The sequence below is a fragment of the Periplaneta americana genome, chromosome 2 (assembly GCF_040183065.1).
Source record: "Periplaneta americana isolate PAMFEO1 chromosome 2, P.americana_PAMFEO1_priV1, whole genome shotgun sequence".
In the NCBI taxonomy this organism is placed as follows: Eukaryota; Metazoa; Arthropoda; class Insecta; order Blattodea; family Blattidae; genus Periplaneta; species Periplaneta americana.
In genome coordinates this window covers 198284380-198300559 of record NC_091118.1, presented here as the reverse complement: position 1 = coordinate 198300559, position 16180 = coordinate 198284380, and the positions used below count along the sequence as shown (strand labels likewise).

Below are 16180 nucleotides of genomic sequence, written 5' to 3'. Positions count from 1 at the left end.
CCGATTATCCGTCTCCTCATTAACCGATTGGCGGATTATCCGACTGTCTTTCTCTCGCGGTTTTTTTTTTTTTTTTTTTTTTGCTACAGGAATATATAAAGTACTGCACATTATATTAGCACGTTATTTTTTCTAGAGTTATATATTACAAAACTTTGCCCTTACACAGTTTGGTCTAATGTTTGTGTTGTACTGTATAACTTCTATATAACATGTCTTCCATGGGTATCAAATGTTATTCTAAGTGCAAAAAGTGCAAACAACTGAGTGTTTTGGGCAACGAGGCACTATGGTTCATCTCAAAATATGAGATTGGAGTCACAACTGTGTGCAATTTAATAAAATTCAAGGATAAATTGTATAAACTATGTAAATCTATAACACGAGACCTCCACTATCCCTAAAATTCCACAGACAGCCAATACAAGGAGTTTCCTTGCCCAAAATCCCATTGTTAACAACCAGACTTATAACAGTGAACTACTGACCCACTACCTAACATGTTGAATAGAAGACCAAAGAGGAAATTATGGTAGTGTAAGCATTATTCACTAAATTTACGAGAATATTTTATAGTTCGGATTATCCAATTTTTTCGATTAACCGTTCAGACTACCCCCTTCATTACCACGGATAATAGAGGTTTTACTGTACTGTTTCTGGCGGCTTGATGCTGTCTGTGTAATATTCAACATAGATGTCGGTCTCCCACGTGTTTTAATTTCACATTTTTCGTGCAGCGTTAAAGTACTAAATCGTATAGATTTTAAATATTGCACTGAATTATTCATAGCAAGTACATGCGCTGTTCAAAAGATGAAAACACGTTTACAAAACAGTTACAACATGTCACTAATAGAAATTCACTTCCATTAGAAAAACATTTAAAACATTCGACTCAGCACGCACTTAAAACATACAGCCTTGAACCTATAAAACTCGCCCGTCGCTCGTCTACAGACTGCAGACCATGCAGTCCGCTGAGAGTCAGTTCAGCCGGTAACAGGATTGTGAGAAGAAAGGGGGAAGGAAAGTAAGCAAATGATGCAATGTACCGGCAGTTTCGCAGAGGAGGAAATGGCATTATTTGCTTGACCAAACCGGACCAAAAACTGCGCACAAGGAATGGACTTCGACTCATGACGGAAGGAAATTTCAAGTTTGCGAAGGTGGAAATTACATTATTTAATTGCTGTAGTAGAGGAAAATTTGAAACTTGGAACATTTTGAAAACTAAAAGAAGTAAAAGTAATAAATAGTAAAAACAAAATTTATCTGAGAGGGCTGCAGTCCTACAGCCCTTCTGCATGGGCCGCTCCTGGTTCTACCAATTTTTCAATTTCCTGACAATAGAAATCTGCTCCTTGGTCATGGAGCCATCGGAGAATCGCTGTTTGAACTTGTTCTGACTTCTTCACTATATTATTTTTATCAACCGTCACAGCATAATAGAGTGTAAAATTATAAAGTTTTCACCTTTGCAATAAAATGCTTCATAAGAAAATATTCTTCTGTTCCGAAGTCTGAAAATTTTCCCATAAAACTACGTCTTTCTGCTCACTAACTAGTCATGAGGAGGTAACTTGGAAATAGATTGTGACATAAAAATGCCACCCCCTCTTATTGTTCGCCTTGTATTCTCCTTGTTCTTCATGTATTTCCATTGTCCTCCATGTATTACCTTTGTTCTCTTTGTCTTCCGTTATTGTCATTGAATTACCTTTATTCTCCTTGTATTTCTTTTGTTTTCCTTCTCTTCCCCTTAACTTTTTACCTTCCCCTTATTCTCGTGTATCCCCTTAACTCATTTCATTTCCTTTGTTCTCCATGTATCCCATTTGTTCTCCTTATATTTCTCTTGTTCTCCTTGTATTCCCCATGTTATCCTTGTCTTCCCTTGTTCTCATTGCATTCCCCTCGTTTTTCTTGTTTCCATTATATTTCCCATGTTGTTCTTGTCATCCTCTTGTTCTCCTTGTATTCCCCATGTTATCATTGTCTTCCCTTGTTCTCATTGCATTCCCCTCGTTTTTCTTGTTTTCCATTATATTTCCCATGTTGTTCTTGTCATCCTCTTGTTCTCCTTGTATTCCCCATGTTATCCTTGTCTTCCCTTGTTCTCATTGCATTCCCCTCGTTTTTCTTGTTTCCATTATATTTCCCATGTTGTTCTTGTCATCCTCTTGTTCTCCTTGTATTCCCCATGTTATCCTTGTCTTCCCTTGTTCTCATTGCATTCCCCTCGTTTTTCTTGTTTCCATTATATTTCCCATGTTGTTCTTGTCATCCTCTTGTTCTCCTTGTATTCCCCATGTTATCCTTGTCTTCCCTTGTTCTCATTGCATTCCCCTCGTTTTTCTTGTTTCCCCTTGTTTTCATTATATTCCTCATGTTTTTCTTGTCTTCCCCTTGTTCTCCTTGTTTTCTCCTTGTTCTTTTATTCCTCTTGTTCTCCTTGTCTTATCCTTGTCCTCCTGGTATTTCCTATGTTATCCTTGTATTCGTCTTGTTATCCATACGTTCCCTTTGTTCTCATTATTTCCTTTGTATAGCCTACCAGATACGCAGCATAGTAAAGCTTTTTACCTGTAGATTATATTTAAATGAAGATATCAACCGTTAAGTTCTGTATGATTTAATTAAGAATTAAATTATTGTATGTACAATACATGATACGATTTTTTTGTCTTTTACTAAATGACGCAGTATTAACCAATAGGCTATCTTAGCACCTTTAGAATTTTTGGAGATAGCGAGATGGTATTTGGGAGATGACTACGAGTGAATACGATTACCTGATATTCGCCTTCCAGTTCAGGAAACTTAAATAAAAAAAAACTCAACCAAGTAACGAGTCTTTATAGGAATCGAACCCATGCCCGAGTGCACCCTTGGATTATGAGTAAAACTTATTACCGTCAGAACTACGCTTGTGATCCTTTGAGTTTTTGCACTGTGCTATACATGGTTTTCGTAGTACTTACCATTTGTGTTACCAGGGAAGGTTACTAAGACTGGTCCTGTCCTGGAGAAAGAGTCTTATAACTGATTGGTTCCCCGCTATTCTTGTCTTTCCTGTTGGTCAAACCGGCCGAATCATGAGCACTTCGCTTATCAATTTACTCGTAAATATTATGTATGATCACAATATTCTTCTAGTAGGCTAACCTAGAATAAAATCCCCTGGACAAATAGATAGATAGATAGGCATAGATGGCATGCAATAGAGCGTTTGGAGTTTAGAAAATACCTTTGGCTATATTGGCATCTTCTTAGCTAGCAGAGAGCCACCATGGTTGGTAGATATTGTCATGTGGTCAAAAAATATAAAAAATATTGTAAACAGTTTTTGAACCAAATAAAAATGTGAGTTTGGGTTTTCACCATTCAAATAGAGAGACTCTAATCGGAGAAGAATTTAATATGTAACATAATTGGACTTATATGACTGTATTTAATATACCACGGGTTCTAAACTATTACATTATTATACAACTATATAAATGTTGTTCACTTCCTAAGAAAGAATAAATGGCAAGAGAGTAAACAGAAAAAGATATACATATTGTCATCCATTATTCAACTTAACACAAAATATTCGAGGAAGTCACACGTAGCATGCAGTAAAAAATACAAATGTTACAAAAATTACTAGGAAAATGTATTTGAATACTATGTGTAATCATACTCCACTACAAATTCACATCTCTTCCATATCACACTAAGAAGGAAAAGTAACGCACACAATACCTGTTACGTCCCTTGTCAATATTTACAATACTACAGTTAAGTACTTCTGTCCTTGATTTCTTCTCTATGTATACACCGTATCACAAATAACGGCAATAATTCTTTACTTCTAGATACCATTGGAAAGATCAGTTAAATTGGAAAAATCATATTAAAGAAATTACCCACAAACTAAATTCAGCATGTTTTGCTATTAGATCTATGCAAGAGATAGTAAATATCAATACCTTAAAAACAATATACTTTGCATACTTCCACTTGGTAATGAGTTTTGGAATAATATTCTGGGGAAATTCTACAGATTGTAAGAATATATTCCTGCTACAAAAAAGAGTAATTAGAATAGTAGGTGACAAATCTAGGGAATCGTATAGGACCATTTTCAAAGAACTACAAATAATACATTTGGAATATGTATTATATGACTTTCTTGTCTTAAATACTATCGTGCCTCATTTACATGTTTCGACTTTTTATGGGTCATCCTCAGAACTGGTCGTTGTTGGTCTTGGCGCTTCTTGTTTTGTTTCCTGTGAGGGTGTGTTCGTGTGGTGTAATGTAGAGTCAAAGAGTGTGTGTGTGTTCTGAAATTGAGTTGTATTTCAGAACACACACAACGACCAGTTCTGAAGATGACCCATAAAAGGTCGAAACATGTAAACCAGGTACGATAGTATTTAACACAAGAAAGTCATATAATACATATTCCGAAGTGATACAGTGTTAAAAGTTGTGTAATCAAGATGTAAAATACATTTGGCTTGTCAGTGTATTTTTTCATTAATAAACTTTCTCGTATGTAATCGTTAAAACTTGGTAACTAATTCAACAGTTCATAGCATAAATACGCGTCAAAAATGGACTTTCATACTACATCAATAAGTCTATTGTGCTATCAAAAAGGAGAGCGTAAAAATTTTTAATAGCCTCCCTATGAATATAAGAAAATCAAACTCAAAACATAAGATTATTTAGGACCGAATTAAAGAAGTATTACTCGACCGTGGCGAGTGGAGTTGTGGGCATAATGTGAATTATAGCAATGACATATACGAGCAGTACAAGCGGCGCTGCAGGTGGCATGACTCCACTGGCCTCGGTCGTGTAATACCTAATTTCTCACGCCTTCTATTCTGTAGGTGAATTTATGACACTCAACAACACTTCATGAATATTTCTGCCTTGTATGAAGTGAAGTTTTACTGTACTAATATTGTATGAAAAAAGAAATATCTTGAGTGCTGAATATCTATGAATGTGCATAAACTAATAAACGAACTTTTACAAATATTTATATACATACAGTGCTCTCTAAGACACAGCAGTGGAATAAATATGATTTATTATACCGTACATGGAAATTTTCCTTCAGGGAAATCATTTTCTTTAACCCTCAACTGGTATCTATGGGTCAAAGTTAAAGTTAAAGTTATGTTTTATTTAACGACGCTCGCAACTGCAGAGGTTATATCAGCGTCGCCGGATGTGCTGGAATTTTGTCCCGCCGGAGTTCTTTTACATGCCAGTAAATCTACTGACATGAGTCTGTCGCATTTAAGCACACTTAAATGCCATCGACCTAGCCTGGGATCGAACCCGCAACCTTGGGCATGGGAGGCTAGCACTATACCAACTCGCCAACCAGGTCGACTCTATGGGTCAATATAGACCCATATTGCTTGATATCGTAATGTACACTTAAAAAGCGATACCAGTTGAGGGTTAAGAAGAATTCACTAACATGACTATTTCTTTATATTCTGTACATAAATCAGAGGATGTTCTTCATTAGTAGAAATATGAGCTCACTTCTTTGTTAGATCTTATAGGAGCTATTAAAAGTTACTTGCAAGTTACAGTGGAAACATTGTAGCACCATACTTCTTTGGCATCTTTCATGATTTTTCGTAAGGAAAGTGAGAAACTCGGCCTTCAACTGTGTATTGTGCTATAGTATGAAATATTCTTATATAACATTCTGTACAGATGAGTACAATCCGTATATTAACAACATAATTATAATTGTATTCTTTCTCGATATTACATTGAGGGAAGAACTTTTCAATTTTATATTAGAAAGAGGTGGCGAAACAACAGCTAATGAAATTCATTTTCAAAGACTAAATCTGTGGCTGGGAGGAAAAAGTTCTTAAGTAAAAATTTTATACTTTTCAGGAGTGCAATAGAAAGATTGAAATTGGTCTCAGTTATAGAGTTTTTTAAATTAAAAGATTTTTCCTGGATATTATTTGTTTATATTTCTTCTAAAATAGGTAATATTGCTAATTTAACAATTTTCTTGATTATTTACAAAAATAGTTTCACTTAAGCCTTTTTAAGACTACTGAGTAGAAGGGATTGTTTAAACATAAGACCTTTTTCATGTCAAAATAAATGAGAAATGTAAATTATTAGGATTGCAAAATGGGTCTTAAAACAATTAGGACTGTTTACCTGGTGCTTAAAGTTTTAAAAGGAAAGGACATCAGTATGTGATAAAATGGCTAAAATACAAGTTAGATCTTTTTAATAGGAAAGCATGGAAAGTAAACATGTGGTGTTTATAAGTAATAAAGTATTAAATATTCTTAAGTCCTTTATTCTGTGTGTGCTTGATTCAAGAAATACTTAGGACATTTGGTAACGCTCTATAAATCCAGTCAGGAGTCTTATTTGACTTTAACCGTTTTACCAGATTGTAGAGAATTGTTTCTGCTTTCAGAATATATAAAAATCTTATTTTCACAAAAAATTGACTTAAGACCTTTTTTCTCCCGGCCACAGAAATATAGTATTAGAAATAGTAAGTAGCAAAAAAGTGATAACATAACAGCATAAATATGACGTTTCAGTACTGTAATTATCATTGAAAACAGACACAAAAGATGGGACTCTTAATATCTTTGTCTTCTTGATCTAATCTTGTGATGCCCATACTATCATTATTTTTAGTGTCCATGAACATTTCCTTATATTGTATGTGTATTCTAAACAGAGGGACGGAAAAAGAAACGTTCACTCTATAAATATGTGGCAATTTTTCTATCAGTGGATGCACCAAAACAAGAAACACATAGACTTCGCGTGTTTTCTGTTCACCTGAATGCACAAAGTGAACTAAAATCACGTGAGGTTGTACTTTTCTTGTGTTGGCGCGCCCACTAAAAGGAAAATTGCGGCGTTGGGGTGTAGTGAAGTTTCGTTCACTCTCTATGTCTGCATTGTACACATTCACAAACTCTCATTGGATTAAATGGACATACTCTCTTCATCACTCTCGTAATTCCACTTCTGATTGCTGTAACTTCTGCAGCATGAGCATTAAAGAAGAAAAAAGCTAAATTTCCTAATAGTTCTAAGTTTATCACAGTAGAACAACGTCACGTCTGAGTCGTCATCATATCCTCCTGTTCGAGATGGGTATGAGAACGTCTTAATGCAGCTGCTGCCTGACGCTTGAGATCTTTTCCTTGTATGAACAACGTCATAGCCAAACCAGCTAATAGCAGCGCTGTGAGAGTGCAGTTGGTAACGATGTCTCCATATGCGTCAAGGATTTCTCCACCAACCAAAGTGAAGATAACACCAAAAACCTCACTGGAAGCATTAAGTAAACCAGAAGATGTCCCTTCTGCAATAGGATACGTGAGCTCAGCTGCAAACTCATAACCAATTCCGAGATATCCTGTCATGAAAAATCTGTAAAAGAAAATCATATGGCATTTTATTGACAAACTTACAAATTAAATACAATAGCAGCAGCCATAGGTGCCGACTGCTTCGGAATGTTGGGAGAGCAGGACCCTGCTAAAAAATCCGAGAAAATTTAATGAAGGTGCTATTAATAATTGATTAAATGGCGATCTTACTCGTGTTAATTATGTAAGCATGTGTGGCTTACAGCTCTTTCGGTGTTACTTGACACTATCCTCAGACCCTACTAGATCTCGGCGCTATCTCAACTTCGCTGCCTGTTGTGTGGGTGCGTTCGTGTGATGAAGAGTTGTGTCAAATAGTGTGTGTGTTCTGAAATTGATCTGTGTGTTGAGAATTTGATTAGGGTGTGTTTTAGTGTGTCTGTATATTTCGTATTGTTCTAGTGTGTTGAGTTTTTGGTTTTTGGGTTGTATGTGTAGGATTTCCATGTCTGTATTTATGTTATTTTATGTGTGGTTAGCATTAGTTATGTGTTCGGCATATGTAGATGTATTGTGTCCTCTGGTTATTGCTTTAATGTGTTCTTTGTATCGAGTTTGGAATGATCTGCCTGTCTGTCCAATGTAGAAACTGTCGCAACTATTGCATGTGAGTTTGCATACGCTTGTATGTTTGTATTCAACATGCGTAGGTACTATTTCTCAAGAATTTCCTTACATATTTTACAGAAAATAACATCATCTGAATTTTCATGGAAACAGCTTAACCCAAACGGTCCTCATGCACTAATTTTCCTCTTTTTCTGCTTTGTTCATTTTTGTTGATCCTTGTAGCGATAACGAAATGCCTTACCCCCAAAGTCGGCAACCATGGCAGTAGCAAAGATAGCAGCAATAATAATAATAATAATAATAATAATAATAATAATAATAATAATAATAATAATAATAATAATACTTACTTCCTTACTGGCTTTTAAGGAACCCGGAGGTTCATTGCCGCCCTCACATAAGCCCGCCATTGGTCCCTATCCTGAGCAAGATTAATCCATTCTCTATCAACATATCCCACCTCCCTCAAATCCATTTTAATATTATCTTCCCATCTACGTCTCGGCCTTCCTAAAGGTCTTTTTCACCCCGGCCTCCCAAATAACACTCTATATGCATTTCTGGATTCACCCATTCGTGCTACATGACCTGCCCATCTCAAACGTCTGAATTTAATGTTCCTAATTATGTCAGGTGAAGAATACAATTCGTGCAGTTCTGTGTTGTGTAACTTTCTCCATTCTCCTGTAACTTCATCCCTCTTAGTCCCAAATATTTTCCTAAGCACCTTATTCTCAAACACCCTTAACCTATGTTCCCCTTTCAAAGTGAGAGTCCAAGTTTCACAACCATAAAGAACAACCGGTAATATAACTGTTTTATAAATTCTAACTTTCAGATTTTTTGACAGCAGACTGGATGATAAAACTTCTCAGCCGAATAATAACAGGCATTTCCTATATTTATTCTGTGTTTAATTTCCTCCTGAGTATCACTTATATTTGTTACTGTTGCTCCAAGATATTTGAACTTCTCCACCTCTTCAAAAGATAAATTTCCAATTTTTATATTTCCATTTCGTACAATATTCTCATAATAATAATAATAATAATAATAATAATAATAATAATAATAATAATAATAATAATAATAATAATAATAATAATAATAATAATAATAATAATAACAATAATAATAATAATAATATCATTATTTTATTTTAACTTACCCAAGAAATCCGCCAGTTAAATAAATAATCCAGATGTGTCCAAGAGTGAGTGTAAATGTGAAAGCCAACATACCAGCCAGGGCCATGAAGTAAACTACGAGTGTACACTCCCTGGAACATTAGAAGAGAGAATAATCGCATGGTTGGCTTCATGACAACAAATTAAAAATGCATCATTATTTTCAATCGAAAATAAGTTGTAATGTAATAAAACCTTTATATATCCTAGAAGAATGAGAATCCTAGTGGTGAGACAGTTGAAAGTCTACAATTTAGATTCTTTTATTCATATTAAATAGCAGCATAATGATGACGACGACGATGATGATGATGTTGATGATGATACAAATGTATTTTAATTGCTGTTTTATTTGTGACTAGGTAATTTAAATCATACTGGTGCTTTATACAGATAATTAACAATGCTTTTCTATTTCTGATCAATATTTCTATTATTCTGCTTCATAAATCTGCAGTGCTTGGGAAAAGTGACACAAGTCAGTTTCCACAAACTTTTTTTGATAATTTATTGACAACTTACGGAACATCTGCTCGCTTGGAAAAAAATACATAAGTATTCCTTCCATTACAATAATTCATACAGAAAAAAATCAAATCGATATAAACCAGTGTAAGTTGTCAATAAATTATCAAAAAAAGGTTTGTGGAAACTGACTTATGTCACTTTTCCCGAGCACTGCAGAAATTATTTCGGAATATGTATGATAAGAACTTTCTTGTGTTAAATATTATTAACGTACCTTGTTAACATGTTTTGACCTATTTTCGGTCATCTTCGGAACTGGTCGTTGTTGGTCATGGCACCTCTTGTTTCCTGTGTGGGTGCGTTCGTAGTGTAGAGTCAAAGAGTGTATGTGTTTTGAAAATGAGTTGTGTGTTGAGAATGTCGTTGGAGTGTGTTTTCGTGTGTCTGTATATTTCATATTGTTCTAGTGTGTTGAGTTTCTGGCTTTTTGGTTGGATATGTAGTATTTCCATGTCTGTGTTGATGTCTCTGTAGGTGTGGTTGGGATTTGTGATGTGTTTTGCATATGTGGAGGTGTTTTGTAATTTTGTTATGGCTGTGATGTGTTCTTTGTAACGTGTTTGAAATGATCTGCCTGTTTGTCCTATGTAGAAGTTGTTGCAGGTGTTACATTTGAGTTTGTATACGCCTGTGTGGTTGTATTTGTTTGTTTCTCAACACACAACTCAATTTCAAAACACATACACTCTTTGACTCTACACTTCGAACACACTCACACAGGAAACAAGAGGCGCCAAGACCAACAACGACCAGTTCCGAAGATGACCGAAAATAGGTCGAAACATGTTAACAAGGTACGTTAATAATATTTAACACAAGAAAGTTCTTATACATATTCCGAAGTAATACAGTGTTAAAAGTTGTGTAATCAAGATGTATAGAAATTATTTCCCTTACATGCCGATTAAAAATTTAGCAAATGAAGAGTATTAATAAATTACAGGCCATAAAATTGAAAACTATAATAAATTTATTATCAGTATTTGATTTGTAAACTAAAACAACCCAGTGGCATAGTTAAAACAATAACAATAATAATAGTAATAATACTAGTAGTAGTAGTAGAAGTAGTAATAATAATAATAATAATAATAATAATAATAATAATAATAATAAAATAAATTTTACACTGAACTGTATAACAGCACATTTTGATTTAACGCGCATCTCAATAGATTGTTGTTAATTGCATCACCATACTTTATTCTATGGAATAAATCAAGAATAAGTTTATATAAAAATTTAAAAAGAAAAAAAGAAACACTCTTAAGAACAAAGACAGTCTACTGTATTTCGAAAGCTGTGTTAAATAACTTTAAACTATTCTTCCCTAGCATGGCCCTGAGATCCACTCAGTCTCCTATCAGATATGTTGTTGTTTTCTCATGCCAGGCATTTGACAATAAAATCATTTGACCTCCTGCACTCCAATATTTTTCAAAGATATTATCATGGTCAGCCACTGAAGCACAGATTTTGAGGTGTTCCGAATCCATTTCTTGGTTTGAGTTGCACAATGGGCAGTTAGGGGACTGATATATTCCAATTCTATGCAGGTGTTTGGCCAAACAATCATGGCCTGTTGCCAATCTAAATGCAGCTACAGACGATTTTCGTGGTAAATCGGGAATTAACTGTGGATTATGATGCAGAGAGTTCCATTTTTTCCCTTGTGATTGTGTTATCAAATTTTGTTTGTTGAAGTCTAAGTATGTAGATGTAATAAATCTTTTCACAGAGTAATACGTATCCAATCACTCCAATATCAGATAGATATTTAAACTGGGTCTTTCTCAGGGGTAAAAATACAGTTGGAGAATATGCTGAGCACATGACATTCTGGTGCCCAGTTCATGAAAGCAGGAAGCTTTACCTGACTCCCCAGCTTTCATTATGTGTGTAGAATGGGGATACTTCTATATCTGTGTACATATTGAAAGCAGGTTTAGTGCCATCAAAACATACATACTGTACCGGTACATGTTACACATTATCAATTGTTAATGCTTATGTCCTAAGTTTAAGAACTATACCTTTTACCGTACATAACTAGTCATTAGCATGACTATAGACACATTAGGGTAATTCAAATAACTATAACAGAAACATTAGTTTCAACATTCCAAATAAGATTTATTATACTGGTACCACTTGCATTTTGGTATAAAGAAGTGAAAATGTTATGTTTTATTTAACGACGCTCGCAACTGCAGAGGTTATATCAGCGTCACCGGATGTGCCGGAATTTTGTCCCGCAGGAGTTCTTTTACATGCCAGTAAATCTACTGACATGAGCCTGTCACATTTAAGCACACTTAAATGCCATCGACCTGGCCCGGGATCGAACCCGCAACCTTGGGCATAGAAGGCCAGCGCTATACCAACTTGCCAACCAGGTCGACTAAATAAGTGAAGGTGAACATTGTCCGTCTATATGTTTTTGATCAGGGCACACAACTTTTTTAATACTGTATCTCAGTTTTTTTTTTTTTTTTTTTTTTTTAATTATTCGTCCATAGTTCAACTTCTGAACACATTTGTTCGTTATGACTCACTTGAACTTATGTGTCTTGTCAAGAACAACGCCACCAGTAACAGACCCCACCACTCCAGCTACCACGATGGTTAACCCAATTCTTCCAGCATCTTCCTCAGCATCCTGAAAGTCAGAATAAACATCCAGAACAAAAATTCTCTGACCTTCTCTATCTCAATTCTTTGTATTCACTGCAGGCTCATAAAATCAAACTGAAACAATTGCATTTTTATGAATTAAATACATGAAAGATGAATATTTTTTTATTTTCATCTTGAGAATCAATTTACATTAATATTGAACACATCACATAATATGAAGGCGTAAATTAATTAATAATACAAACATGATTTACCAGTAGTAGTAATAATAATAATAATAATAATAATAATAATAATAATAATAATAATAACCAATGGTAACCATAACAGATAATTCTGTAGAATCAAAAATTAACCTTTATATAGACAATAACAGTAATAATAATAATAATAATAATAATAATAATAATAATAATAGGGCCTAATAATAATAATAATAATTAAACGTACTACTAATGCATGTGTTTTTACATCTATTTCTAAACCTAAACAAGAATCGTTATAAATTATTTAACTATTATATATAAATGTTAATAAACATTAATAATGAATATGGTAGAGAAATACTAATATTACACTAATATTAGGCCTACCTAATTCTGAATTAAATTTTAGATCCTTTTCATGGCATTTCACCAGTTTCATAACTCAGCTTCATTTTCAATAATGAATAATGATTGCTGACTATCCATATTACATACGTAAGAAAAATCATTTCAGTTTCAATACAATAGGAAAATTTCTTCTTTGTCGACGTCTTTGATAGGTGGTAGGGGGCCACCGGCGTGGCTCAGTCGGTTAAGGCGCTTGCCTGCTGGTCTGAAGCTGCATTAGGGCGCGGGTTCGATCCCCGCTTGGGCTGATTACCTGGTTGGGTTTTTTTCCGAGGTTTTTCCCAACCGTAAGATGAAGGCCAGGTAATGTATGGCGAATCCTCGGCCTCATCTCGCCAAATACCCTCTCGCTATCGCCAATCTCATCGATGCTAAATAACCTAGTAGTTGATACAACATCGTTAAATAACCAAGTAAGACTTCATAAAAAAAAAAAGGTGGTTGGGAGAGAGAAAAGCTAAACATGGAACTTGAGGTCTCCTAACCTTTAAAAACGAAGAATGGTAAAAGACTTTTCTCAATTTTTTCCTCTTTTTTATTATTATTAACTTTATCATTGACAAGTATTGATAAGTACCGGTAACATAACATCATGAAGCAATGAATTTCATTGGACCGGTATAGGAGTACCAGTACTGTATTATCTGAGTATGGTAAATTATACCTACATAACATGCATAAGAGATTATATTAGTCATCACACGGTAATAGATAACTCTTGGCTAAAATGAAACCAATATAGAATAATAGAACTAGAAATATAATTCTGGATTTCTTAAATCGAAGTGAAGTAGAGTTCTAAATAAACGCTTTATAGAATAAAGATAATTAATTTGCTGATTCTGAACGATTAAAAAAAAAAAAGAAACTAAGTGGGGTGGTACTTAGTTGACTAGTTTCAACAAACTAGTCAAGTCAACTGGATAATTTACCACTCAAGTTTTCTTTAACATTAGAAAGTTATTAGTATAACAAAATTCTTAAGTGATATAAAGTGTTGCAGTAAAAGTGTGTTATCAAGATGCATGATTAAAGAAAATTAAATTACATATTATTTTATTTTAACTTACAGCAAAATGTAGCAGCACTATCTGATTCAGCAGAGTTGAGACCACATAGAATACCCCAATATTGATTCCATAACTGACCAAAAGGAGCGCAAAATTCCTGTTGGTTATCAGCGACTTGAGTGATTGCAGGTATGTGTGATTATTGTCATATGCTTCTGTCTTGGTAGTTTTACTTCTCAAGCTAGCTTGTGCTAAACTGGGTGGCATCGGTGGCTCCTTCTGGAAAACTGTAGCATCACTTGCTTTAGTCTCATAACGTACTATTAGTTACATATTCTACTACATTAGAGGCATAGAAGTTTGAGTATAAATTAACATCGATTACCGTAAATACATTGATAATCTATACAAATTTCATTTAACTCAAGAAGAATCGGATAAATAGAAATTCTTCAGCTCCTGCTGGCATGAATTTCTCTTTATTTACATACAACAATAATATTATTGCAATCATAAAGAACGTAATTTATTTATGTTTCATGCATTATGCAACAAGTTGTATGAATTTCTGTGATGGAATAAACTTAAGGACAAAGAACATGTTTATAGACAAATTAAATGGATTTTATTACAACAGAGTCTTTAATTTTTTCTGGTAGGACAGTTCAACTTATCATTTTTCAGGCTTACAAAAAGCATAATCTAGTTATGTAATTACTGCAAAAAAGTACACAATAAGATACCTGCAAATATAACGGCACGAAATGAAAGACAATTCAAACATAAAATTAAAACTTGACTACAGAATTGCTGTATTTTTTGCATTAATAGCTTAACAAGGCCCCTTCTACCATTGTACTTTTAGACAAATAAAAAATATGAATATGAATTGACACATTTTTGCCAGAATAATTAACTTTTACTTTAAAATATGTTAAAATTCCCACAAATCATCATATTATACAGCTATTTTATGGTTTATATTGACAATGTACCGGTACTCATTTGTATTTCTGCTGAACTAGAAGTGTTGACAGTTACCGAAATTATGTATTCATTTAGCAATATTGAAATAAAAAAAATTCTGCAAGAATACTCTTTAAGTAGGTACTCTATAATTCTAATTATTTTTGCAGCAATATAAGTACCTTTTTTTTTTCTTCCTGTCGAGTACCGGTAGCTCAGTTAGACCATATTTTATTATTGACAGAAAATAACTTAAAATTAATTTGATTACTTCAAAATATAGAAGACATTACATGAATAGCATAATATCCTGAGTTCAATATTTCAAAATGATGTGATCTGTATAGTTTTTCCAGTTTAAATTATTCATTTTAGGCTAAGAAATTTTGTAGTAAATCGCTGACCAAAATATTTTCCATTTAAACTAAAAGTGGAAAAGTGCAGAGAATATTATGACAATATGGAGTTGAAAACTTAATTATAATTCTTTTATTGTAATCCAATGACAGATTATTATTAGAAATCGAACCATTTATCTGAATATAGTTGAGAATTTGGTTTGAGGTACGTACTATGAAATCATGAAATTACTCATCCATGAATCTATGAGCAACAAGTACACACACATATTGTTATATGGATGCATCTTTTCCTCTAATTAAATAAATATACGTACGTACATATTCGAAATTTTTCGCGAAAAAAAAAGTACACTATTCTGAAAGTTCAACAGCTTCCAACAATAATCAGGTATGTGTGATATACTTACAGAATATGACAAGGCAGAGTACAATGGTTGGGCCAATAGCCATGCCATAGTAGAGGTGCTTGAGTTCACGTCCTATAACTTCAAGGTCTTCGTGATTCCCTACTACTGCAGGTGGTATCAGGAAACCAAGTGCAATACCAACCTAAAGAGTCCCAGAATATCTTGTTACAGAATTCTACAATTCTCATCCTCCATCTTCGTCAAAAGAAGTAGCCCAAGCATTTACCATATATACACAAGTAATAATATTTAGGCAACACTAACTAGAACAAGGACAGTATAATATCTGTAAAAATGCTAAATTTACAATTTAATGCCAAAAGTCTACATTCTACACTACAAAAGATGCCGGTACCAAGAATGTCAAGCATTTCGTATTATAATTAGTTTTATGCTCGACCATGCCGAAATGTAGTAATTATACACCTAGTAGTAGCCCTTTAATGCACCT

At 34.0% G+C, this 16180-nt stretch overlaps 1 protein-coding gene across 1 annotated transcript in view; it reads right to left on the bottom strand.

Annotated features, from left to right (window-relative positions):
- Window positions 1-3434: 3434 nt before the first annotated feature.
- LOC138695017 (choline/ethanolamine transporter flvcr2a-like) overlaps window positions 3435-16180 on the bottom strand; it is a 74639-nt gene continuing 61893 nt past the window's right edge. Inside the window, exons 4-8 of the mRNA XM_069819305.1 lie at window positions 15730-15871; window positions 14055-14281; window positions 12289-12392; window positions 9187-9297; window positions 3435-7449 (exon numbers count right to left, since the gene is read on the bottom strand). Of these exons, the coding sequence (XP_069675406.1) occupies window positions 7131-7449; window positions 9187-9297; window positions 12289-12392; window positions 14055-14281; window positions 15730-15871 (903 nt within the window). The 3' untranslated portion in view covers window positions 3435-7130. The remainder of the gene's footprint in view (window positions 7450-9186; window positions 9298-12288; window positions 12393-14054; window positions 14282-15729; window positions 15872-16180) is intronic.